We start from the raw sequence: 24887 nt of genomic DNA, 5'->3' as shown, positions 1-24887 counted from the left end.
TCCTCACCTTCTACCCTACCAGCCGTCACATACAACAAATAATCCTCCATCATTTTCGTCACCTCCAACATGACCCCACCACCTGCCACATCTTCCCATCTCCTCCCCTGTTTGTTTTCCGCAGAGACCGCTCCCTCCGTAACTCCCTAGTCAATTCGTCCCTTCCCACCCGAACCACCTCCTCTCCGGGCACTTTGCAGCCACAAGAAATGCTACACTTGTTGCTTTACCTCCCCCCCTGACTCCATTCAAGGACCCAAGCAGTCATTCCAGGTGCGACAGAGGTTCACCTGCATCTCCTCCAACCTCAGCTATTGCATCCGCTGCTCTAGATATCAGCTGATCTACATCAGTGAGACCAAGCGTAGGCTTGGCGATCGCTTCGCCGAACACCTTCTGCTCGGTTCGCAATAACCAACCTGATCTCCCAGTGGCTCAGCACTTCAACTCCCCCTCCCATTTCGAATCTGACCTTTCGGACCTGGGCCTCCTCCACGGCCAAAGTGAGGACCACTGGAAATTGGAGGAGCAGCACCTCGTATTTCGACTGGGCAGTGTGTACCCCAGCAATACGAACATTGACCTCTAATTTCAGGTAGTCTTCACTATCTCCTTCAAACCCTTCTCAGCTCTCCCTCAGCTCTCTGGCTCCTCCTCTTCCTTTCTTCTTCCCGCTCCCCCCCACCCTCACATCAGTCCGAAGAAGGGTTTCGGCCCGAAACATTGCCTATTTCCTTCGCTCCATAGATGCTGCTGCACCCGCTGAGTTTCTCCAGCATTTCTGTTTACCGAAGAACTTAGACCATTAGTTTATAGTAATAGAACTGCCAGTAGATGTGAACATCAAATGAGTAGACATTTCACAATGAATGGGATCTGTGCAATGTACATAGACATAATAGATAATAATGTGGCAACTCAAACACGTGGCTTCTTTAAAAATATTGAGATAATTATGTAATAGACAAAGAGTAGTGCCATTTTCAATTGACAGTATATTACAATTTATGATCAAGCTGGTAAAATATATAACATTTCGGAATTGATCATTTAACTCCCATATCATACAGAAAATATTATTTTTAAAAAGTATACTCAGATGAGGCCACTGTACCTGTTGAATATTTGTCTTTAGCTCGTGTTCGCTCATCTGCATCAAAATACCAGACTGTTATGGCGTACCTGAAGTTTAATATACAAGTAGTTAATGTTTTTTATTATCCTAACAGAGGCTGTTTATTTAAGTAAACTCATGACTTGCATTATTTTTACTAATCACACAAAACACTGTGACTAAATAATATATTGTCAATGAACACCATCATGTACCACTATATATTTAGAACATAGCTATTCTAACTGTAGAAAATAAAGGAGTGGCGACGTTAAAGGGCATTTCAGTCTCATGAATATAAAATTCTGCATGACTGATTCTGAAGTCTCCTAACTATTTTTCTCATGTCTATGACTAATTATCTATAAAGCAGCTGAAGTAAAAATCATTGCATCTGGCAGCTGGGTGTCATTAAGATGGTCAAGGGGGGTTATCAGATTAAAGAATTCTCATAAGTGCAAGTCAAAGAAAAAGTGCAATTTAATTATCATTATTAACCTGAAACATTCACTTTGTTCCCCCCCCCCCCCCATGAATGCTGCATGATCTCCATCCAGCACCTTTTGTTTTATTTCAGTTTTTCAGCATAAGTAGTCATATTGGATTTTGGATCATTTTTTAAAATTTCACTGACAGATTGTTATATCAACATGGGCACATGCATAAATGACCAAAGTAGAAGTTAACTTTCATTATATTTTGAAATGTCCTGGTGCATCTCAAAACTATGAGCTCAGAAATAATCCAGAATTGCTAAACCAAGGGTTTAAGTGGCTGCTGCAAAATAGAGATGGTCTTTACTAACCAAACTCGGTAACTAGTTTTGTTTCCATATATAATTCAATCCATGGATTCTCCAACCAAAAGTGAACTTTGTTAAGTTGACGTTATCCAAGGAGTTCCTTTCTTCAAAATTTGTCTCCTCATCCTTGTTCTATATGGCATTACCCAACAGAAATTGCGTAGTGTAGGAAGGAACTGCAGAAGCTAGTTTAAACTGAAGATAGACACAAAAAGCTGAAGTAACTCTGGAGAGAAGGAATGGGTGATGTTTCGGGTCGAGACCCTTCTTCAGACAAGTGATAAGGGAAATGAGAGATCAGGACGATGATGTAGAGAGATAATGAACAATGAATGAAAGATATGCAAAAAAGTTACGATGATACAGGAAACAGGCCATTGTTAGCTGTTTGTTGGGCGAAAACGAGAAGCTGGTGCGACTTGGGGGGGAAGAGGGATGGAGAGGGAGGGAATCCCCAGGTACCTTCCCCTGCAACTGCAGGAGTTGCAATTCCTGTCCCTATACCTCCGCCCTCGATTATCTAGGGACACCGAGTCTTTCAGGTTAGGCAGAGGTTCACTTGCACCTCCTCCAACCTCATCTACTGATCCCGTTGAAGGTGGCGAGAATGTCAGAGGATTATGTGTTGTATGCGACGGCAGATGGGATGAAAAGTAAGGACTAGGGGGACTCTGTCTCTGCTGCGACTAGAGGGAGGGGGAGCAAGGGTGGAGCTGCGGGGTACTGAGGAGACACGAGTGAGGGCCTCATCTATGATGGGAGAAGGGAACCCCTGTTCCCTAAAGAATGAGGACATCTCAGATGTATGGAACACCTCATCTTGGATGCAGATGCGGCGTAGACAGAAGATTTGGGAGTAGGGGGATAGAGTCTTCGCAGGAAGCTGGGTGGGAAGAAGTGTAGTCGAGATAGTTGTGGGAGTCAGTTGGTTTGTAATAGATGTCAGTCAATAGTCTATCTCCTGTAATGGAGATTGTGAGATCAAGAAATGGCAAGGAGGTGTCGGAGATGGTCCAAGTGAATTTAACTGCAGGATGGAAATTGGTGGTGAAGTTGCTATCATGTCATGTAGTTACAGTGCTTACAGTTAAAACCTTGCAAAATACACACATTACACATATCTCAGTCTTGTATGTTTGTTTAACAGCTACCACCACTCAGTAACCAAGGAAAGCATCTACATCAGCAAAAACAACAGTGTTTTATTCCGACAATCAAGCAAACTTAAAAAATTTGCCTATCGATTAATTTCCTTATGAAATAACATAGGCTGTTATCCACTTGAAGACACTATAGGAAACTGGAAAGATATTATCAGTGTTCAATTCATCAAGTTTCTTAAGAATCTTCAATAATTTCATATAAGGTGTGCTTCTCCAAAGTAAACAAACTCAGGGTCTTCACTGTCCTTAAATCTCTAATCATTCAAGTAGTCAAGTATCCTTTATTGTCATTGTCAATGCTGATGCATTGCTTGGGCCTTTTCTACAATATGCTTTACCCAAATTTCCTTATTACCAGTATTATACCATAATACCATGCCAGTGTATTTATTAATTCCTCTCAAGATTTCCATTGTACTCCCCTGCTTAACCTATTCACTGCCAAGAATTTTTGTCACTTGTATACTCTGACCTGAGTATACTCGGGGGTGGCACTGGACAGGTCAATGATCCAATAGCTTCCATTGAAGCTATGCAGACCAATGTGTTTAAGAAGGAACTGCAGATGCTGGAAAATCGAAGCCTGAAGAAGGGTTTCGGCCCGAAACGTTGCCTATCTCCTTCGCTCCATAGATGCTGCTGCACCCGCTGAGTTTCTCCAGCATTTTTGTGTACCGATGCAGACCAATGTTGGTTTCAGTAAACTCTCCAGTAATCCTGGGGTCTAACTCCATAATACACTGGCAGAGATTCATAGAGCTATGCAGGATGGAAACAGGCCCTTCAGCCCATCCAAGTTATCAACCATGCTAACAAATTTACCTAACTGAGCTAGTCTCACTTTGTCATTAATTACTGCACCCTCCCTTGAGATTATCAAAACATCCAATTTAGTAAAAACTTTAAATTTAAATATTGTTTCTATTCTAGGTCAATATCATTTATAAACACTGCAAATAGAAATGTTTCAATGCGTGTTGAATAAACACACAACTGTACCCACAGTCCACTGAGGTAGAAATTCCAAAGGTTCACCTTCAGCACGTGAAGAAACCTTGCATTGCCATCCTTAATAGCTTCTCAATTTTGAGATTGTGCCCGACCCCAGCTCCCCATCCGGTCCTAGAATCTAGAACCAGTGGAAGAACATCTTACCTGCATCTGGCTTTAAGAATTTTGCACATTTCAGCGATATCTTCTTTAATTCCTCCTAACTCCAGACTACACAGGGCAAGAGAGATGGTTTCGTAATCTTTAGCAAAAAAAAGAGCAGCTGGAGGAACTCAGCAGGTCAGGCAACATCCGCGGAGGGAACTGGACAGTCAACCAGAAGGGTCGAGACCCTTCACCTAGAATGAAAGAGCAGGAAGGAAGTAGTTGGGGGTCGGGATGGAAGAGGTGGGGCAAGCAATCGGTGGACCCAGGTGAGAAGGGGTTGAGTGCAGTTAATAGTCAGATGGGGGAGGGAAGTGTGGAGAGCTCGACAGAAGGTGGGAGGCGATAAATGGAAAATAAAATGCTGTAGATTCTGGATGAGATAGGAAAGGAAGACGAAGATTGAAAATTAATGAGAAAGGGTGGTGGCAGGTGATAGCAACATGGAGAGGGGCAGGGTGACCAGTAGTGAAGGCTCCAGTAGGAAGAGTGTGTGAGGAGAATGGGAGGAAAAGAAACAGGGTGATGGGAGTTGTGAGGGGGTGGAGGAACAAGTGAATGTGGGTGGGGGAAATCAGGGTAGATAGGAGAGAGAAAAAGACAGTTGGGACATAGGTTATCTGAAGTTGGAATATTCAATGAGCACGCTGTTGACTAGACTACCCAGGTGGAATTTAGGTGCTGGTACACAACAGGTGTTACACCTCCTATGCTTGCAGGGGAAGGATGGGCGGATAGGATTGAGCCATCCAGGGACTCAACGGAAATCAGAAATGGATGGAAAGGAGAGGATGTGGGAGGTGGTGGGATGAAGAATAATATGCTAGATGTGAAGGGTAGTGGGATGAAAGACGAGGAACAGGGGAACTCTATCCCTATTCTGTCAGAGTGGAGGAGGGGTGAGAGCAGATGGTTGGAAATGTAAGAAATGCAAGCAAGGGCATCATGGGGAGGGGTAGCCCTGTTCCTAGAAGAAAGTGAGCATCTCTGCAAACAGGTCCTTCGGCTCACCGAGTCTGCGCCAACCAGCGATCATCCATACTCTAGCATTATCCTTCACTCTAGGAACAATTTAAAGTTTACAGAAGCAAATTAACCTACAAACCTGTCTTTGGAGTGTGGGTGGAAACCGGAGCACCCGGAGAAAACCTACGTGGTCACAAGGTAAGCGTACAAACTCCATACAGACACCACCTGTGGTTAGGATCGAACCTTCAGTCTCCCAGGTGTCCCGCCATCCCTGTCGGGGGTGGCCGGTGGTGTCGGGCCAGGCTTGCAGCCGGTGTGGGGAAGAGGCTGAGTTGCTGCAGCGCTTTATGTGTATGGCTGGCGCCGGAGGGGTTAGCCGCTGGCCGTCCCCGGCCCGTCGGGGAGCGGGGTTGGGCCGGAGTTGGAGCTTCTTCTCCGCACCGGCTGTGGGCCTGGGGTCGCTGGTGCTATCGGTCGGCCCGGCGGGAATTGAGCTGGGGTTGGCTGAAGAATTCCATTGCCTTGAAATTGGCAGAATTGTGAAAGGCAATGGAATTCTTCAGCAAATCCCAGCTCAACTCCCGCCGGGCCAACAGCACTCTTTACATTGTGTTTAAGAAGGAACTGCAGATGCTGGAAAATCAGAAGAAGGGTTTCGGCCCGAAACGTTGCCTATTTCCTTCGCTCCATAGATGCTGCTGCACCCGCTGAGTTTCTCCAGCTTTTTTGTGTACCAGCACTCTTTACATTCTTCTCTTTGCACAATCTCATTTGGTTTTATATTGTTTTTATAAATGTAATAAGCATGGAAATATCGCATTTGGTCCCCTCAGCTAAATTGTTGATGTAAATTTTGTAAAACTGGTACACAAATAACAATCTCCAAAATATCACAGAACTCTTAGCCTGTGAAATATGGATTCATCCTCACTTTTCTGCTTTCTTCAATAACCAATTTTCAATCAATATTATTATACCACCTCCAATTCCATGTGCTCTAGCCTTGCTGACCAACTTCTTATGCTAGATCTTATTGAAGAGTTTTGAAAATCCAAATACAACACCCACTAGTTCCTCCTTATCATTTCTATTTATAACAAAGAACTTCAACAGATTAGTTAGAGACAATTTTCTTTTCATAAATTCATGTTGGCTCTAGTCAATCCTTTTAGTATTTAAGATAATCGATTACTACATTCTTCAGCAAAGATCCCAACATTTTCCCTCTCACTGATATTTGGCTGACAGGTCAGTGGTCTATGATGTAGGTAGGAGGTGACCAATCGGACCAATAGGTCCATGCGAGCTCCCAGAGGAGCATCCCATTAGTGCCACTCTCTTCTTATTTCACCGTACATATGCCCATTAATTCCGCTTTAATTTTTTTCGCCTTTAACTTTTACGTGGGACCAGGAGGAAACCAAAATCGGTCAACGAGAGAATGTGTAAATTGCACAGACAGCACCAATGAGCTGCGCCACTTCCCTCCCTTTCTCTCTTCATCCCTTCTTAAAATGTGTAGTCACGTTCGCTGTCATGAAATTTAAAAATATGGAAATTTGGAAGATGATATCAGAGCATCTATAAAATCACCTCTTTCTTAAATGATAGGAGCAGAATTAGGCCATTTGGCCCATCAAGGCTACTCCGCAATTCAATCATGGCTGATCTATCTCTCCATCTTAACCCCATTCTCCTGCCTTCCCCCCATTACCTCTGACACCCATATTAATCAAGAATCTATCTATCTCTGCCTTAAAAATATCCACTGACGTGGCCTCCACTGAATATAGGAGCAGGGATGTTCTACTGCAGGTGTACAGGGTCTTGGTGAGACCACACCTGGAGGAATGAGTACAGTTTTGGTCTCCTAATCTGAGGAAGGACATTCTTGCCATAGAGGGAGTACAGAGAAGGTTCACCAGACTGATTCCTGGGATGTCAGGACCTTCATATGAAGAAAGACTGGATAGACTCGGCTTGTACTCGCTAGAATTTAGAAGATTGAGGGGGGATCTTATAGAAACTTACACAATTCTTAAGTGGTTGGACAGGCTAGATGCAGGAAGATTGTTCCCGATGTTGGGGAAGTCCAGAACAAGGGGTCAGTTTAAGGATAAAGGGGAAATCTTTTAGGACTGAGATGAGAAAAACATTTTTTACACAGAGAGTGGTGAATCTCTGGAATTCTCTGCCACAGAATGTAGTTGAGGCCAGTTCATTGGCTATATTTAAGAGGAAGTTAGATGTGGTCCTTGTGGCTAAAGGGATCAGGGGGTATGGAGAGAAGGCAGGTACAGGATATTGAGTTGGATGATCAGCCATGATCATATTGAATGGGGGTGCAGGCTCGAAGGGCTGAATGGCCTACTCCTGCACCTATTTTCTATGTTTCCACAGCCTTCTGTGGCAAAGAATTCCACAGATTCACCACCCTCTGACTAGAGAAATTCCTCCACATCTCCTTCCTCAAAGAACCACCTTTAATTCTGAAGCTACGACCCTGAATCCTAGACTCTCCCACTAGTGGAAACATCCTCTCCACATCCACTCAATCCAAGCCTTTCACTTTCAGTACATTTCAATGAGGTTCCCCCCTCATTCTTCTAAATTCCAGCGAGTACAGGCCCAGTGCCATCAAACGATCATCATATTATAACCTACTCATTCCTGGGATTATTCTTGTAAACCTCCTCTGAATGCTCTACAGAGCCAGCACATCCTTCCTCAGATATGGTGCCCAAAATTGCTCACAATATTCCAAATGTGGCCTGACCCGTGGCATTACATCCCTGTTTTTGTACCAAGCCCCTCGAAATAAATGTTAGCATTGAGCATTGCTTTCTTTACTACCGATTCAACTTGCAGATTAACCTTTTGGGAATCCTGCACCAGCACTCCCCTTTGTACCTCCACTTTCTGGATTCTCTCCCCATTTAGAAAATAGACTACACCTTAATTTCTACTACCAAAATGCATGACTCCACACTTTGCTACACTATATTCCATCCTCTTTCAAAAACTGAATCAGCAGTACTCATTTTTTATTTCTACTTCAGTTCCCACTTCCCATTAGAAGCCAAAAAGGTATCCTCTGTGGGGCGTTGGATCTAAATCACCACTTTGTGCCTGTCTTTATAAAAGAGAATGACATTTGTAATTCAAGCCAAACAGAAGGAAATATTAAATATGGAAGGAGAAAAAAAAAATGGTTGAACAGCTTATAAAGTAGACGAATCAACAGCCAAAATTAGAATGTATCCTGGAATGTTTGGGAAAAAAAACAGGGGGGCAAAAGTGCAGGCTCTGACGATTATTTTCCAGTCCTTTATCTAAGGATAGATAAGCTGTTGGAATGCTGGGAGGTTGCTGATAAGGCACTGCTGTTTTAGAAGGGAGGGGTTACAGATCACATTACAAGCTTTTCAAACAGACCACAGTGGTCGTATTGTTTTTGAAGTTTGAAAAACACAAATTTATTAATGATTATCAGGGTACTTCATCAAGGAAAGGTTCTGTTTGATCAGTCTGCCTAGAATGCTTGATGTAGGAGCAAAGAGAGTTAATGAGGGTAGCACATGAGGTAGTCTTTGTGGATTTCAGCAATATGCCTAATAGGGTCTGATATAACAGAAGCAGAAGTCTCAAGGAAAATAGCAGGTTGGAGCTGAAACTGGCAAAGTAGCAGGATGAATGAAATAAAGGTGGACATGTGCTATAATGGCTGGAGGACTGCTTTGAGATTCACCTGGGTTAGGTGCCAAGCTCTTGTCTTATTGTGGAGTATATCTATAATAGGTACATATTACACCTATCCTTTCTGACTATTGTGTAGGAAGGAACTGCAGATGCTGGTTTAAACCGAAAATAGACACAAAAAGCTGGAGTAACTCAGCGAGACAGGTAGCATCTCTGGAGAGAAGGAATGGGTGAAATGTCGGGTCGAGGCATTTTGGGTAGTTTCGGGTCTGCAGAAGGGTCTTGACCAAAGATCTTATAGCTATAAGATCTTTGGTCTTGACCCGACACGTCACCCTTTCCTTTTGTCCATGCTGCCTGTCCCACTGAGTTACTCCAGCTTTTTGTGTCTACCTTTATGACTTTCGCCTTCCTTTCATTCAATAACCCTGTAAAACACATCACATGAACTGCCTTTTATTTTGCTGCTTCAGCAAATGAAATGCAAGTTGTAATCTGTTGATATTCATAATATAATTCATTTATTACTGTTCATATATTTAAAAGACAATTAACTGTTTTAACCAGTCTACTGGTGATTAACTTTGCAACTTCACTGCACCTGGTGGCCTGTATTTTTGGGACACTGCCCTTCTGCTTTGAAGCTCACTTTGAGTGACGTTTACATTTAATTGTGCAGGGTGCCTTTTGGGGTTTTGGTGCCCTATCTCAATTTTTTAAAAACCACATAAATTAATATTGTAAAGTTTACTTTTTGGTTCTGGCTTTGCTATCTGACTGGAAGTAAACAACCAACTCTCCGAGTTCATCCTACCCGGCATCGCCGCCGGACCCGACCTACCCGGCATCGTCGCCGGACCGGGGCTCCCCCAACATGGCCGCCGGACCCGACCTACCCAACATGGCCGCCGGACCGGGGCTCCCCCAACATGGCCGCCGCAATGCACTCGACTCATCTCGCCGCCCCACCGCTATGGCCGACCCGCGCCGCCCGCCGACTATCCACCCACTGGTACCTCCCACGTATCGCCCGCGGACCCCGACTAAACTGCCACGGGACTCCGACCATCGGGTCCGGTGAACCGCGCCACTGGACTCCGACCATCAGGTCCGGTGACCCGCGCCACTCCACACCCCTCCAGCAGCCCACAGCCGTCGCCTTACCTGGAGCCTGGACCCAGCACTGCGCCTGAAGCCTCCACGCTGCTCACTCCCACTCTCCTGGGCTTAACTCCACTGGGTCCTAGTGCCCGTCTGCCCAGCCTTGCTAACCTCAGTGGCTGTTCCACTGACTCTCCCCCATCCCCCTCCAACTATGTCACCCCCGCTCTTCCCCACCCACGTTACAGCCCTCTCACCCCCCCACCCCCTGACCACCCCTCCAACACCCACAACCCTCCCCCTACACATCGCCCTGCCCCCAGTCCACCCACCTGCCTTCCTCTGCCCCAACTCCCATCCCTGCCGGGTGTTCACCATCCCCCCCCGACCTCCCCCTCTCCCACACCGAACGGTCTGTCCTCAGCAGAGGTCTTACCTTTGTCCCCCTCCGTCCCCATCTCAATGAGTTCCGCGCCCACCATGACTTGGAGCGCTTCTACCGTCGCCTCCGCCTCACAGTGCACTTCCATGGGAAGGAGTCCTCGCCCCCCAATGATGACCCTTTTTCCCGTCTCCAACGCACCCCCTCCTCGTGGAGCCCCTCTCGTAAAGTCCCGGCTCTGGAACTCTTTATCCAGAACTGCCGCCGCGACGTCAACCGCCTCAACTTCTCCACTCCCCTGTCTCACTCCAATCTCTCCCCCCCGAACGCACTGCCATTGAATCACTCCGCAAAAACCCAGATTGGGTTATCAAACCAGCCGACAAGGGAGGTGCCGTGGTAGTCTGGCGCATCGATCTCTACAAAGCTGAGGCCATGCGCCAACTCTTGGACACCTCCTCCTACTTACCCTTGGACCATGACCCCACTGACGAGCACCAGGCCACCATATCTAGCACCATCACCGACTTCATCAATTCCCACGCCCTGCCCGACCAAGCTTCCAACCTCGTCGTTCCCCAGCCCCGCACGGCCCGTTTTTACCTTCTCCCCAAAATCCACAAACCCGGCTCTCCCGGCAGACCCATTGTCTCTGCTTGTTCGTGCCCCACCGAACTCATCTCCCCATACCTCGACTCCATACTATCCCCCTTGGTCAAATCCCTTCCCACCTATGTTCTAGACACCTCAGACACTCTCCGCCGCCTCCGCGCATTCCACTCTCTAGGCCCTCACCCCCTCATCTTCACCATGGATGTCCAGTCACTCTACACCTCCATCCCCCACAAGGAAGGCCTCAAAGCCCTCCGGTTCTTCCTCGACCAGAGGAGCAACCAAGGAGGAGCCATCTTGGTGAACGGCTGCTAGCCAGCAGCCGTCCGTCTTAAATTCGTTTTTTTTTTTTAGTTTTTAGTGAGTCCTGTTTTTTTGTTTGTAGGGGATATGGTCTTTTAATGTGGGGGGGTAGGTGTTACTTTATTTATAGGTCCCTACCTGGTCGGTGTGGCAGCCTTTTTTCCGGGCTGCCCGTCGACCCGTCCTCGTGGCCTACCAGCGGGCTTGGAGCGCCGTTTCTTGGCGGGAACCACCCAGCACCTCGGCCTGGGTGGCGGCACAGCATTGGAGCGCTGGAGCGGAGCGGAGCGGGCGATGCCTTGCCTGGGTCGCCGCGCTGGAGCTCTGGCGAGCTGGACCGCCGTGAGCAACATCTCCGGGCTGCGGGTTTGCGGAGCGGAGAGGCGGCGTGCGGAGAGACGGCGTGCGTAGAGGCGGCAAGGCGGCAGTGCGGAGAGCGGGCGCCGACTTTTTCATTGGGAGCCTGGGAGCGCCAAACCGGCGCGGCCTTGTCGGCTTCGGCAGCCGCGGGCTCCAACCAGGAAGCGGCCGTTCCAAGTGGCCCAGCCGCCGAAAGGACTCTCCCGACGCCGGGGCAAGACCACCCGGTGAGAACGGCCAGGGACATCGGGCCTCCGTAGAGGCAATTGCGGTGGCCTCAATAGGCCTGACTTTGGGGTGAACATGAGGTGGGGACTGGACATTGTGCCTTCCCCCACAGTGCTACCCACTGTGGGGGGATGATTTTTTTGTCTAATTGTAGTCCTGTAGGTCTGTGTCCAAGATGGCTGCCGTGAAGAGAGAGTGTACGCTGGCGCGCTTTGGCTGCCGCTGCTCTCTCTTCACACTGTGTTTTTGATTTTCTGTTTTTGGATTGAATTCTGTTTTTAATTTGTGTCACTGTGATGTCTTTAATTACTTGTTTTATTCCGATTATATGTTTTTATTCCGATTACTATGTAAGGTGTCCTTGAGATGTATGAAAGGCGCCCATTAAATAAAATTTATTATTATTATTATTATACCCAGCCACTGACACCTTCCTCCGCCTAGCGGAGTTGGTCCTCACCCTCAACAACTTTACGTTTGACTCCTCCCATTTCCTCCAAACACAAGGCGTAGCTATGGGCACACGCATGGGCCCCAGCTACGCCTGCCTCTTTGTCGGGTACGTTGAACAATCCTTGTTCAATACGTACCAGGGCCCCATCCCCGACCTCTACCTCCGTTACATTGACGCCTGCTTTGGGGCCACCTCCTGCACCCACACACAACTGACTGACTTCATCCACTTCACCACCAACTTTCATCCGGCACTCCAATACACGTGGACCATTTCCGACACTTCCCTACCATTCCTTGACCTCACCATCTCCATCGCAGGGGACAGACTTCTGACCGACATACACTACAAACCAACTGACTCACGTGGCTATCTGGACTACACGTCTTCCCACCCTGCCCCCTGTAAAGACTCCATCCCCTACTCCCAATTCCTCCGCCTACGCCGCATCTGCTCCCAGGATGAGACGTTCCACACCAGGGCATCGGAAATGTCCTCGTTCTTCAGGGAACGGGGATTCCCCTCCGCCACCATAGATGAGGCTCGCACCAGGGTCTCATCCATACCCCGCAACACTGCTCTCTCTCCCCATCCCCGCACTCGCAACAAGGGCAGAGTCCCCCTAGTCCTCACCTTTCACCCCACCAGCCGGCAAATACAACAAATAATCCTCCGCCATTTCCGCCACCTCCAACGTGACCCCACCACTCGCCACATCTTCCCATCTCCCCCAATGTCTGCCTTCCGCAAAGACCGCTCCCTCCGCAACTTCCTTGTCAATTCTTCCCTTCCCTCCCGTACCACCCCCTCCCCGGGCACTTTCCGTTGCAACCGCAAGAAATGCAACACCTGTCCCTTCACCTCCCCCCTCGACTCCATTCAAGGACCCAAGCAGTCGTTCCAGGTGCGACAAAGGTTCACCTGTATCTCCTCCAACCTCATCTACTGCATCCGCTGCTTTAGATGTCAGCTGATTTACATCGGGGAGACTAAGCGAAGGTTGGGCGATCGTTTCGCCGAACACCTCCGCTCAGTCCGCAATAACCTACCTGAACTCCCGGTGGCTCAGTACTTCAACTCCCCCTCCCATTCGCAATCCGACCTCTCTGTCCTGGGTCTCCTCCATTGCCAGAGTGAGCAACACCGGACATTGGAGGAACAGCACCTCATATTCCGCCTGGGTTGCTTGCGTCCGGATGGCATGAACGTTGAATTCTCCCAGTTTTGCTAGCCCTTGCTGTCTCCTCCCCTTCCTTAACCCTCGAGTTGTCTCCTCCCATCCCCCCGCCCTCGGGCTCCTCCTCCTCCCTTTTTCCTTCCTTCTCCCCCCCACACCCCATCAGTCTGAAGAAGGGTTTCGGCCCGAAACGTCGCCTATTTCCTTCGCTCCATAGATGCTGCTGCACCCGCTGAGTTTCTCCAGCATTTTTGTGTATCTCCGAGTTCATTTGCTCACTAAAATGTTTCATCAAGGACATAAATTGTGAAGCAGATTGTGGGGAATTGCTGAATGTTCAGAAGAGATACAAATTTAATTGAAGTAACGTAAACAAACCTAATTTTAAAACACCTTTTTTATTTAAATTATTAGCCCGACGTCTGTCTGTCTGTCTGTCTGTCTGTCTATCTATCTATCTATCTATCTATCTATCTATCTATCTATCTATCTATCTATCTATCTATCTATCTATCTATCTATCTATCTATCTATCTATCTATCTATCTATCTATCTATCTATCTATCTATCTATCTATCTATCTATCTATCTATCTATCTATCTATCTATCTATCTATCTATCTATCTATCTATCTATCTATCTATCTATCTATCTATCTATCTATCTATCTATCTATCTATCTATCTATCTATCTATCTATCTATCTATCTATCTATCTATCTATCTATCTATCTATCTATCTATCTATCTATCTATCTATCTATCTATCTATCTATCTATCTATCTATCTATCTATCTATCTATCTATCTATCTATCTATCTATCTATCTATCTATCTATCTATCTATCTATCTATCTATCTATCTATCTATCTATCTATCTATCTATCTATCTATCTATCTATCTATCTATCTATCTTATAAAACTGTGTGCCTGCCGTCCGTCCAGCTGCCTTTCTTCCTTTTGATTCATTTCCATCGTGTGATGTCACAATGCCCAATGCTCGCAGATGTCCAATCACAATGCCCAATGCTCGCAGATGTCCAATCGGAATGGATCCATTTACATGGACGGCTGCCGGCTGCATTTCTTCCTTTGATTCACTGCAACTCCGAAACCAGACGCAGAATCGCCGACATCTTTTCCATTTCGGAAGAGATTTCACTTTTCTTTCTAAGTATCCGCTCCTCATTACATTTCGTCGTGTTTAAGTACACGTTTTTAATCAAATCCTTCCCCCCCCCAATATTTCAAAAATAAACTGGCTTCTCACCCATAGAAGCAGCACCAGCCCCAGCCCCCGGTGAACGTTCCATCGTGTGATGTCACAATGCCCGATGCTCACAGATGTCCAATCGGAATGGATCCATTTACATATGCCTTAGCAGGAGCCCCAGCCAATGGTGAACGTTCCATTGTGTGATGTCACAATGCCCAATGTTCACATATGTCCAATCGGAACTTAAGAGGGAGTTAGATGTGGCCCTTGTGGCTAAAGGGATCAGGGGATATGGAGAGAAGGCAGGTACAGGATACTGAGTTGGATGATCAGCCATGATCATATTGAATGGTGGTGCAGGCTCAAAGGGCCGAATGGCCTACTCCTGCACTTAATTTCTATGTTTCTATGTTTCCCTCTCCTCACCCCTCTCCCTCTCTCCCCCTCCTCTCTCTTCCCCTCCCTTCCCCTCTCTCCCCCACCCCTTCCTCTTACCCCTCTGTTCCTCTTCCACCACTCCCCCGTCCCTCTTCCACCACTCCCGCTACCCCTCTACCCTCCCTCCCTCCCCACTCTTCCACTTCTCTCCCCCTTCTCTCCTCCCCCCTCCCTCTCCTCACCCCTCTCCCTCTCCCACACCCTTCCCCCACTCCCCCCGCCCCCTTCCCCCAATCCCTCTGTCCGTCTTCCATTACTCCCCCTACCCCTCTCCCCCCACCCCTCTCCCCCTCCCTCCCTATCCCCCCCTCCCCCACATCTCTCTCCCCATCCCCCCCCCCCCACCAATATTTCAAAAAATACTGGCTTCTCACCCATAGAATCAGCCCCAGCCCCAGCCGCAGCCCCTGGTGAACGATCCATTGTGTGATGTCACAATGCCCAATGCTCAAAGACATTGTTGCCATAGAGGGAGTACAGAGAAGGTTCACCAGACTGATTTCTGGGATGTCAGGACTTTCATATGAAGAAAGACTGGATAGACTCGGCTTGTACTCGCTAGATGTTAGAAGATTGAGGGGGCATCTTATAGAAACTTACAAAATTCTTAAGGGGTTGGACAGGCTAGATGCACGAAGATTGTTCCAGATGTTGGGGAAGTCCAGAACAAGGGGTCACAGTTTAAGGATAAGGGGTAAATCTTTTACGACCGAGATGAGAAAAACGTTTTTCACATAGAGAGTGGTGAATCTCTGGAATTCACTGGCACAGAAGGTAGTTGAGGCCTGTTCATTGGCTGTATTTAAGAGAGAGTTAGATGTGGCCCCTGTGGCTAAAGGGATCAGGGGGTATGGAGAGGAGGCAGGTACATGATACTGAGTTGGATGATCAGCCATGATCATATTGAATGGTGGTGCAGGCTCGAAGGGACAAATAGCCTACTCCTGCACTTAATTTCTATGTTTCTATGTTTCCCGCTCCTCACCCCTCTCCCTCTCCCTCTCCCACCCATCAATCTCTCCCCCACCCCCCTTCCCTCTCTACTCCACCCCCTTCCCTCTCTCCCCCGCCCCCTTCCCCTACCCCTCTTCCACCAGTCCCTCTACCCCTCCCTCCCCACTCTTCCACTTCTCTCCCCTTACCCCACCACTCTCCCTCCATCACCCCTCTCTCTTCCCCTCCTTGTCCCACCCCTTCCCCTACCCCTCTGTCCCTCTTCCACCACTCCCACATTTTTCACACAGATAGTGGTGAGTCTCTGGAATTCTCTGCCACAGAAGGTAGTTGAGGTCAGTTCATTGGCTATATTTAAGAGGGAGTTAGATGTGGCCCTTGTGACTAAAGGGATCAGGCGGTATGGAGAGAAGTCAGGTACAGGATACTGAGTTGGATGATCAGCCATGATCATATTGAATGGTGGTGCAGGCTCGAAGGGCCGAATGGCCTACTCCTGCACTTAATTTCTATGCTTCTATGTTTCCCTCTCCTCACCCCTCTCCCCCACCCCCCTTCCCTCTCTACCACCACCCCCTTCCCCCTACCCCTCTGTCCCTCTTTCACCACTCCCCCTACCCCTCCCTCCCCACTCTTCCACTTCTATCCCCTTACCCCACCCCTCTCCCTCCCCCACCATTCTCGCTTCCCCTCCATTCCCCTCTCTCCCCCACCCCTTCCCCTCTGTCCCTCTTCCACCACTCCCCGTCTCTCTTCCACCACTCCCGCTACCCCTCTACCCCTCCCTCCCTCCCCACTCTTCCACTTCTCTCCCCCTTCTCTCCTCCCCCTCTCCCTCTCCTCACCCCTCTCCCATCCCTCTCTCCCCCACCCCCCTTCCCTCTCTACCCCACCCCCTTCCCTCTCCCCCCACCCCCTTCCCCTATCCCTCTGTCCTTCTTCCATCACTCCCCCTACCCCTCTCCACCTCCCTCCCCACTCTTCCACTTCTCTCCCCTTTCCCCTCCACTCTCCCTCCCCACTCTTTCCTCTCTCCCCCACCCCTCTCCCCCTCCCTCCCTCCTCCCCATCCCCCCTCCCCCACATCTCTCTCCCCATCACTCACCCCCTACCCCACTCTCCTTTCCCTCCCAAATCTATCCCGTTTCCTCCTCCTCCTCTCCCCCCCCTCCCCTCTTCTCACCCCCCCCCCCCCCCGCAAACGCCGTTGTGGAAACAGACCCAACGGGTCTGCACTTGGTCTAGTTAATATATAAAACTGTGTGCCTGCCGTCCGGCTGCCTTTCTGCCTTTTGATTCGTTCCATCGTGTGATGTCACAATGCCCAATACTCGCAGATGTCCAATCGGAATGGAACCATTTACATGGACGGCTGCCGTCCGCCTTTCTTCCTTTGATTCCCTGCAACTCCGAAACCAGATGCAGAATCGCCGACATCTTTTCCATTTCGGTAGAGATTTCACTTTTCTTTCTAAGTATCCGCCCCTCATTACATTTCGTCGTGTTTAAGAACACGTTTTTTAATCAAATCCTTCTCCCCCCCCCCCCGCAATATTTCAAAAATAAACTGGCTTCTCACCCATAGAAGCAGCACCAGCCCCAGCCCCTGGTGAACGTTCCATTGTGTGATGTCACAATGCCCAATACTCAAAGACATTGTTGCCATAGAGGGAGTACAGAGAAGGTTCACCAGACTGATTCCTGGGATGTCAGGACTTTCATATGAAGAAAGACTGGATAGACTCGGCTTGTACACGCTAGAATTTAGAAGATTGATGGAGTATCTTATAGAAACTTACAAAATTCTTAAGGGGTTGGACAGGCTAGATGCAGGAAGATTGTTCCAGATGTTGGGGAAGACCAGAACAAGGGGTCACAGTTTAAGGATAAGGGGTAAATCTTTTAGGACCGAGATGAGAAAAACATTTTTCACACAGACCCTACCCCTCTCCTCCTCACTCCCCACTCTTCCACTTCTCTCCCCCAAAAACATTTTTCACACAGAGTGGTGAATCTCTGGAATTCTCTGCAACATAAGGTAGTTGAGGCCAGTTCATTGGCTATATTTAAGAAGGAGTTAGATGTGGCCCTTGTGGCTAAAGGGATCAGGGTGTATGGAGAGAAGGCAGGTACAGGATACTGAGTTGGATGATCAGCCATGATCATATTGAATGGTGGTGCAGGCTCGAAGGGTCGAATGGCCTACTCCTGCACTTAATTTCTATGTTTCCCTCTCCTCACCCCTCTCCCTCTCCCACCCATCCCTCTCTCCCCCACCCCCCTTCCCTCTTTACCCCACCCCCTTCCCTCTCTCCCCCCGCCCCCTACCCCTCTGTCCCTCTTCCATCACTCCCCCTACCCCTCTCCTCCTCCCTCCCCACTCTTCCTCTTCTCTCCCCCTTCCTCCTCCTCTCTCCCCACTCCTTCCCCTCTCTCCCCCCACCCCTCTCCTCCTCCCTCCATCCTCCCCTCCCTCCCCATCCCCCCCTCCCCACGTCTCGCTCCCCATCCCCCCTCTCTCACCTCCTACCCCGCTCTCCTTTCCCTCCCAAATCTGTCCCGTTTCCTCCTCCTCCTCTCCCCTCCTTCCCCTCTTCTCACCTCCCCTCTCCCCACCTGTGTGTTTGGGGGGTGGTTAATGTGAGTGTGATGCCGCAGCCCCCCCCCCCCCCCCCCGCAAACGCCGTTAGGGAAACAGACCCAACGGGTCTGCACTTGGTCTAGTATACTATATAATTCTATGTACCACTGTTAACAGAGCAAACTATGACTGTAAATTATCATATTATCACATAAGAAAACAGTCAGATATTTCATATTTCTTTTCATAAGATGTGAGAGTTCATCTGGGAAACTACATTTGGGAGCTAAACTAATAGCACTAAGCAATCAAGATATAAAAACAATCGTGAATGGTGCACAATCTTACAAACTCCATTGAGTGCACTTGCACAATGCATCAATGTGACCTATTAAAGTAATATTAATGCAATGATATTCAAGTGAACATTCGAATAAAATGATCAATGCAATAAACAATCCACTCATCTAACAATCTGAACTGTTTTCTTTAAATGAGAGAAAAATGACTCCAATTCACTTTAGCATTAAAATTTTAAATTCAGAGCGTTTCAGAAATCTAAATCTTAAACAAATTCTCAGAAAGCACAATATCTAATCCAGTGCTGACTGGCTTCAAAGTTCCAGCCTAGAGGAACTAAAAATACTTTTGGAAACTAGACGTACCAGCAATCGAATAGAAAAATTAAATCTCTATCAGTTAAAGATTGGATGCAATATTACCCATTTTGCTCTTTATTTACACCATAAAGATTACTGTAGAGGAAAAAGACCAGAAAGCATTGACACAATTCCCTTTCTAATTTTCTAATACTGGTAATACGTCTAATAAGGAAAATGATTTGGCAACAAACAGAAATTTAGGATAATAATACTGTTTAATCATTTAATACTGTTGTACTGATTTATTTTGCCCCTCTGTACCAATTCCATTTGCCAACATTAAGTCTGTATCCTTAAATTCGTGCCTATCTAAATGTTTCTTAAAAGTCGTGATTGTATCTGCTTTCACTGTCATCTCTGGCAATTTTCTAAATATTAACCACTTGCTGTATAAAGAAAGCTCTCCTAAAATCCTCTTTAAAATTCCTTCCTCTCATCAATTTTATTTTAATACCCCTACCATGGGAATAACTATTCTGACTATATAGGAAACAGAAGATATTGCAAATGCTGGAATCCTGATCCTAGAACAATCTGCTGAAGGAACTCACTTGCTCAGGCAGCAACTATGAAAATAAATGGCCAATTGACATTTTAGATGGAGGGGGCCTTTCAGTCCAGAGAAAGGGGCTCAAAACGATGATGGTCCATTTCTTTAGACTGTAGAGATACAGTGTGGAAACAGGTCCTTCGGCTCACCGAGTCCGCGCCATCCACCGATCACCCCGGACACTAGCACTATCCTATACATTAGGGACAATTTACAATAATAATAATAACTTTATTTATAGAGCACTTTAAAACAACCACAGTTGCAACAAAGTGCTGTACATGACTGATCATGGACAAGAAATTATTACATGACAATAAAAAACCTTAAACGAAAGACTAAAAACAATAAAAATTAAAAAACATTAAAAGCACTAAAAACAGGAGCAAAGTCTCAAGCAGTGTCGAAAGCCAAGGAATATAAATGTGTCTTAATACTGGTTTTGAAGATGGACAGTGAGGGGGCCTGTCTGATGTGCAACGGCAAGGTGTTCCAGAGTGCCGGAGCAGCAACAGAGAAGGCTCTATCCCCTCTGAGCTTCCGCTTAGACCTCGGTACCTCCAGGACCAGCTGATCAGCTGACCTGAGGCATCGGGCAGGAGCGTAGGGATGAAGCAGCTCAGAGAGGTAAGGCGGGGCAAGCCCATTTAGAGATTTAAAAACAAATAAATGAACTCGAAAGTGCACCGGGAGCCAGTGGAGGGAGGCCAGAATTGGCGTTATGTGCTCCCTCTTTCGAGTTCCAGTTAAAAGGCGAGCGGCAGCATTTTGAACTAACTGGAGACGAGCCAGTGAAGATCGTGCAACTCCAAAATAGAGTGCGTTACAGTAATCCAGCCTAGATGTAATAAGGGCATGGATTACTGTTTCAAGTTTCAAAGGGCTTCACCTTTGCCAGCTTCCTTAGGTGAAAGAAGCTGGACTTAACCACCGCGCCTATTTGATGATCTAATTTAAAATCACTGTCCATCCTAAAACCCAGGTTTAAAACTGTTGGCTTCACGTACCGTGCCAGTGGACCCAAGTCAACAAGGGGAGGTTCACGGCAGCCATTAGGGCCAAACAATATCACCTCTGTCTTCTTTTCATTAAGTCCTAGAAAGTTTAGGGCCATCCAGGACTTAATGTCCTCAAGACATGACAGAAGTGATTTTACAGAAAAGGCGTCTTCCTTCCTCTGCGGCATATATAATTGGCTATCATCGGCATAACAGTGAAAAGAGATGCCATGCCTTCTAAGAATGGAACCCAGAGAAAGTAGGTATAGTGAGAAAAGCAGGGGCCCTAAAATTGAGCCCTGTGCAACCCCATATGACAGAGGAGCGGAGGAGGATTCAAAACCAGCAAGGCTTACACACATGGTTCTGTCTGCCAGATAGGACCTGAACCATCCCAGGGCACTGCCACAGATGCCCACTAGGTGCTGTAATCGGGATATTAAGATGCCATGGTCCACTGTATCAAAGGCGGCAGATAGGTCCAGCAGGACAAGAACCACATAATTACCAGTCATTTGCCAGGAGGATGTCGTTAAAAACCCTTAGCAAAGCTGACTGTGCTATGCATAGTTTTGAACCCAGACTGGAAAACCTCCCGAATATTATGCTCGTCCAAGAAGAGTTTTAGCTGAGCATAAACAACTTTCTCCATGATTTTAGAGATAAAAGGCAACTTGGAGATCGGTCTAAAATTGGCCAGAACAGTTTGATCCAGGCCAGGTTTCTTAAGTAGTGGTTGCACTACTGCATGTTTAAAACTTACGGGGACAACCCCAGAACACAAGCTGCTGTTTATAATGGCAAGAACCGACTGCCCTATACTGGGGAAAACCTCTTTCTACACAATCTACAAACCTGTATGTCTCTGGAGTGTGGGAAGAAACCAGAGCACCCGGTGAAAACCCACGCGGTCACTGGGATAACATACCATCTCCGTACAGACAGCACCCGTAGTCAGGATCAAACCTGGGACTCTGGTGTGTAAGGCAGCAACTCCATCACTGCGCCGCCCACCGATTTCCTTCCACAGATGCTTGTCCCGCTGAGTTCCTCCAGAAGATTGTTTTGTGCTTCTGACGATATATAACCTATCTATGCCTCTTATAATTTTGTATTATTTATCAGGTAATCCCTCAGCCTTCTTTGCCCCAGGGTAATATAATCCACCCTATCCAACCTATAACTCAATTCTTCCAATCCAGGCAATATTCTGGTGAATCTCTTCTTTCAAGAACCATGATCTTGAACCCCTAGATCCCAGTTTATCAACATTCCAGAAAACCCTACCATTTACAATGTGTTATATGATTTCCTAAAATGCATCGGTTTCACATTTGTTGGGGTGAAATTCCATCTGCCAATGCTAAATTCCATCTGCTCCACCTAACTTTCCATCTGATCTTGCTGTAGTCTCAGACAATCCTGATCATTATTCACAAAACCACCACATGCTTGTATAAGATGGAACTTGCACAATATATGGAGGTACCATTGGTAACTTCTCAACACATTTTTACTTTCTGTTTTACGGACATTTCACCCAAGTTGGTTATTTACATTAGTTTCATACAAATCAATAGCTGTAACACTGAAGGCCACCTAAAGAGCAGGCAACAGCTTAATTAAACATTATCCATTTTCCTTCTAATGGATACATTATACAGCATCCACTCATAAGATGAATTAAAAATGTGGTCTTTGATGATTAATACAATTTCAGCACCCATTCTCTCTGAAAGCATTTCATAGAACTCACCTTGTGGCAAAAGCTGATTGATTGCTACAAGGCCCACTCCCACCGTCAAGAAACTACACATATCTGCTCACTTGTGAAGACCGGTTCACAAGATGGCAAGATGTTATCCCCGTCATCAACATTTCAGTGGAAACAATAGCCCGCACTTTTGAGATTTGAACTTGTATAATTGTTTTTTATGCAGTACCTTATCAAATATCTTCTGGAAATCCAAATTTTATCAATCTAGGTTGCGGGCTATCACGTCCAGGAAACTTGTCAGTGTATAATGCCATTAAGTTTCCTGTCTTTTATGATTGTGATAGTTTTTGAATTCTTCTCTCCATTTCTCTCCCAGATTCTCTATAATTATTGGAATGAAGAACGATACCAAATATTTGTACAACGTTTATACCAATTCCTCATTCTCTGCCTCAGGGGATTCCATATGAAGGAATTCCCATTGTTAATTCCCTCATCTCATCCACCAAGGGATCAAACTTTACCGGAGCTATTCTTTCTTGTTATATACTTAACACAATAAGGTCTAAGCTGGAGCAAAAGTTTGCTTATTTGAGTGACTATAGAGCATTTTTTCCAGTTTGGTAAAATGTCCCAATTTAATGTGCACGATTTGAAATGATCTTGTCTTTTGCATGAATTTTCATACTACTAAAGTTGCTGAAATTGATAATTTAATAATTGTGGCAAGTTTTTTTGATGCAGGCTATCATTTAGTCAATGGGATACTTAAAGTTGCTCCCTATAATTAACACAAGAGTAATAGTGGAGTTTGACAAATAGATAATTTTCAAAAATAAATGTTGCCATTATTACTTAATTTAAAAATAAAATGCACAATGCTTTGATTAAAAATAGGTTCTCATATTTGTATTGAGTAGAGATTGGTCCATGTGGCCCACATTCACATTAGGTTCCCTGGTTTTACGGACATTTCTCCCAAGTTGGTTATTTACATTAGTTTCATACAAATCAATAGCTGTAACACTGAAGGCCACCTAAAGAGCAGTCAACAGCTTAATTAAACATTATCCATTGTCCTTCAAATGGATACATTATACAGCATGGTTAAAATGTCACTACAATTTCAGCACCCATTCTCTCTGAAAGCATTTCATAGAACTTACCTTGTGGCAAAAGCTGATTGTACTTCATGTGGGTTTCGTCGATCTGACCAAAAAAATAGTAGCCTGTCAAACTTTGGTTCAATATCAGCAAACTGTGATTTGTCTTCTGGAAAAATTCGAAGAAGACCTCCGTTTACCTAAAAAGTCAAGTATTTAGTTATCAGTAAATATCTGTGCATTTTCTCTCAAACCCTAGGTGGTGGATGAAAAGCAGGGCAGCAATAAACAAGACCATTTGTAATATTTAAGATAGGTACTATATTTAAGGAATAACCTTATGCCACAGCAGTGATCAAAGTATCCATCAGTATCCAACAGCTCTATCCAAAACCGCAGGCAGAGAGTGGTGGACGTAGCCCAGACCATCAGGCAATCCAACCTCCCTTCCATCGACTCCACTACACTTCACACAGCTTCGGCAAGGTCACCAACAAAATCAAGGACAAGTCTTACCCCAGTCATTCTCTCTTCTCCTCCCTGTAATGTCTGAGTGTTGTCCTGACCTACCAACTACCTCATTGGAGACCCTCAAACTACTTTTATCTTGCACTAAACATTATTCACTTTATTCTGTATCTGTGCACTGTAAACAGCTTGATTGTAATCATGCGTAGTCTTTTTGCTGAATAGATAGAGTGCAACAAAACAACTTTTCACTGTACCTCAGTAAACATGACAATAACACTAAACTAATCATAAACTAAATTAATATTTTCTTTAATTGGCTGCTTCAATAATTATTTTAAAGCCAATATTATTCCAGCCCTAGCTGTTAGCTCTGGTGAGGAGTTATTAATCATTATGTACTGGAAGCTAGTGCATCCAGAAAATGTATTTCAAGACTGGACTGGTAACAAGGGGGAGAGAAAGTCGAATTGATTGCCCAAAGGAGGCGTTACAGTCTGAGTAGCAAACAATTAGGAAGGCTAACAATATGTTGGCACATATTGCAAGAGGATTTGAATACATGTCTAATCCAATAATATTAAGCCCTGTTGAGACCACGTCTGGCAAATTACATGAGAACTACTTCCCTCAAAAAAAGGATATACTTGCACAGAGATTGTATTCAGGATTTACC

At 46.2% G+C, this 24887-nt stretch overlaps 1 protein-coding gene across 3 annotated transcripts in view; it reads right to left on the bottom strand.

Annotated features, from left to right (window-relative positions):
* The window catches only part of egln1 (egl-9 family hypoxia inducible factor 1), a 112805-nt gene that overhangs the window by 8109 nt on the left and 79809 nt on the right, over nt 1–24887 (bottom strand). For 2 of the 3 annotated variants that reach the window (XM_033021746.1, XM_033021748.1), the window contains 3 exons: nt 23807–23943; nt 1115–1182; nt 769–876 (listed from right to left, as the gene is read on the bottom strand). In XM_033021746.1, the coding sequence (XP_032877637.1) occupies nt 806–876; nt 1115–1182; nt 23807–23943 (276 nt within the window). In that variant the 3' untranslated portion in view covers nt 769–805. Of the gene's footprint in view, nt 1–768; nt 877–1114; nt 1183–23806; nt 23944–24887 lie in introns of those variants that run through there. The other variant, XM_033021747.1, reaches the window with a different exon arrangement.

This window comes from Amblyraja radiata, chromosome 5, assembly GCF_010909765.2.
Source record: "Amblyraja radiata isolate CabotCenter1 chromosome 5, sAmbRad1.1.pri, whole genome shotgun sequence".
Lineage (NCBI taxonomy): Eukaryota > Metazoa > Chordata > Chondrichthyes > Rajiformes > Rajidae > Amblyraja > Amblyraja radiata.
Note: the sequence above shows the minus strand (reverse complement) of the source record. Positions and strands in the feature narration are given on the sequence as shown.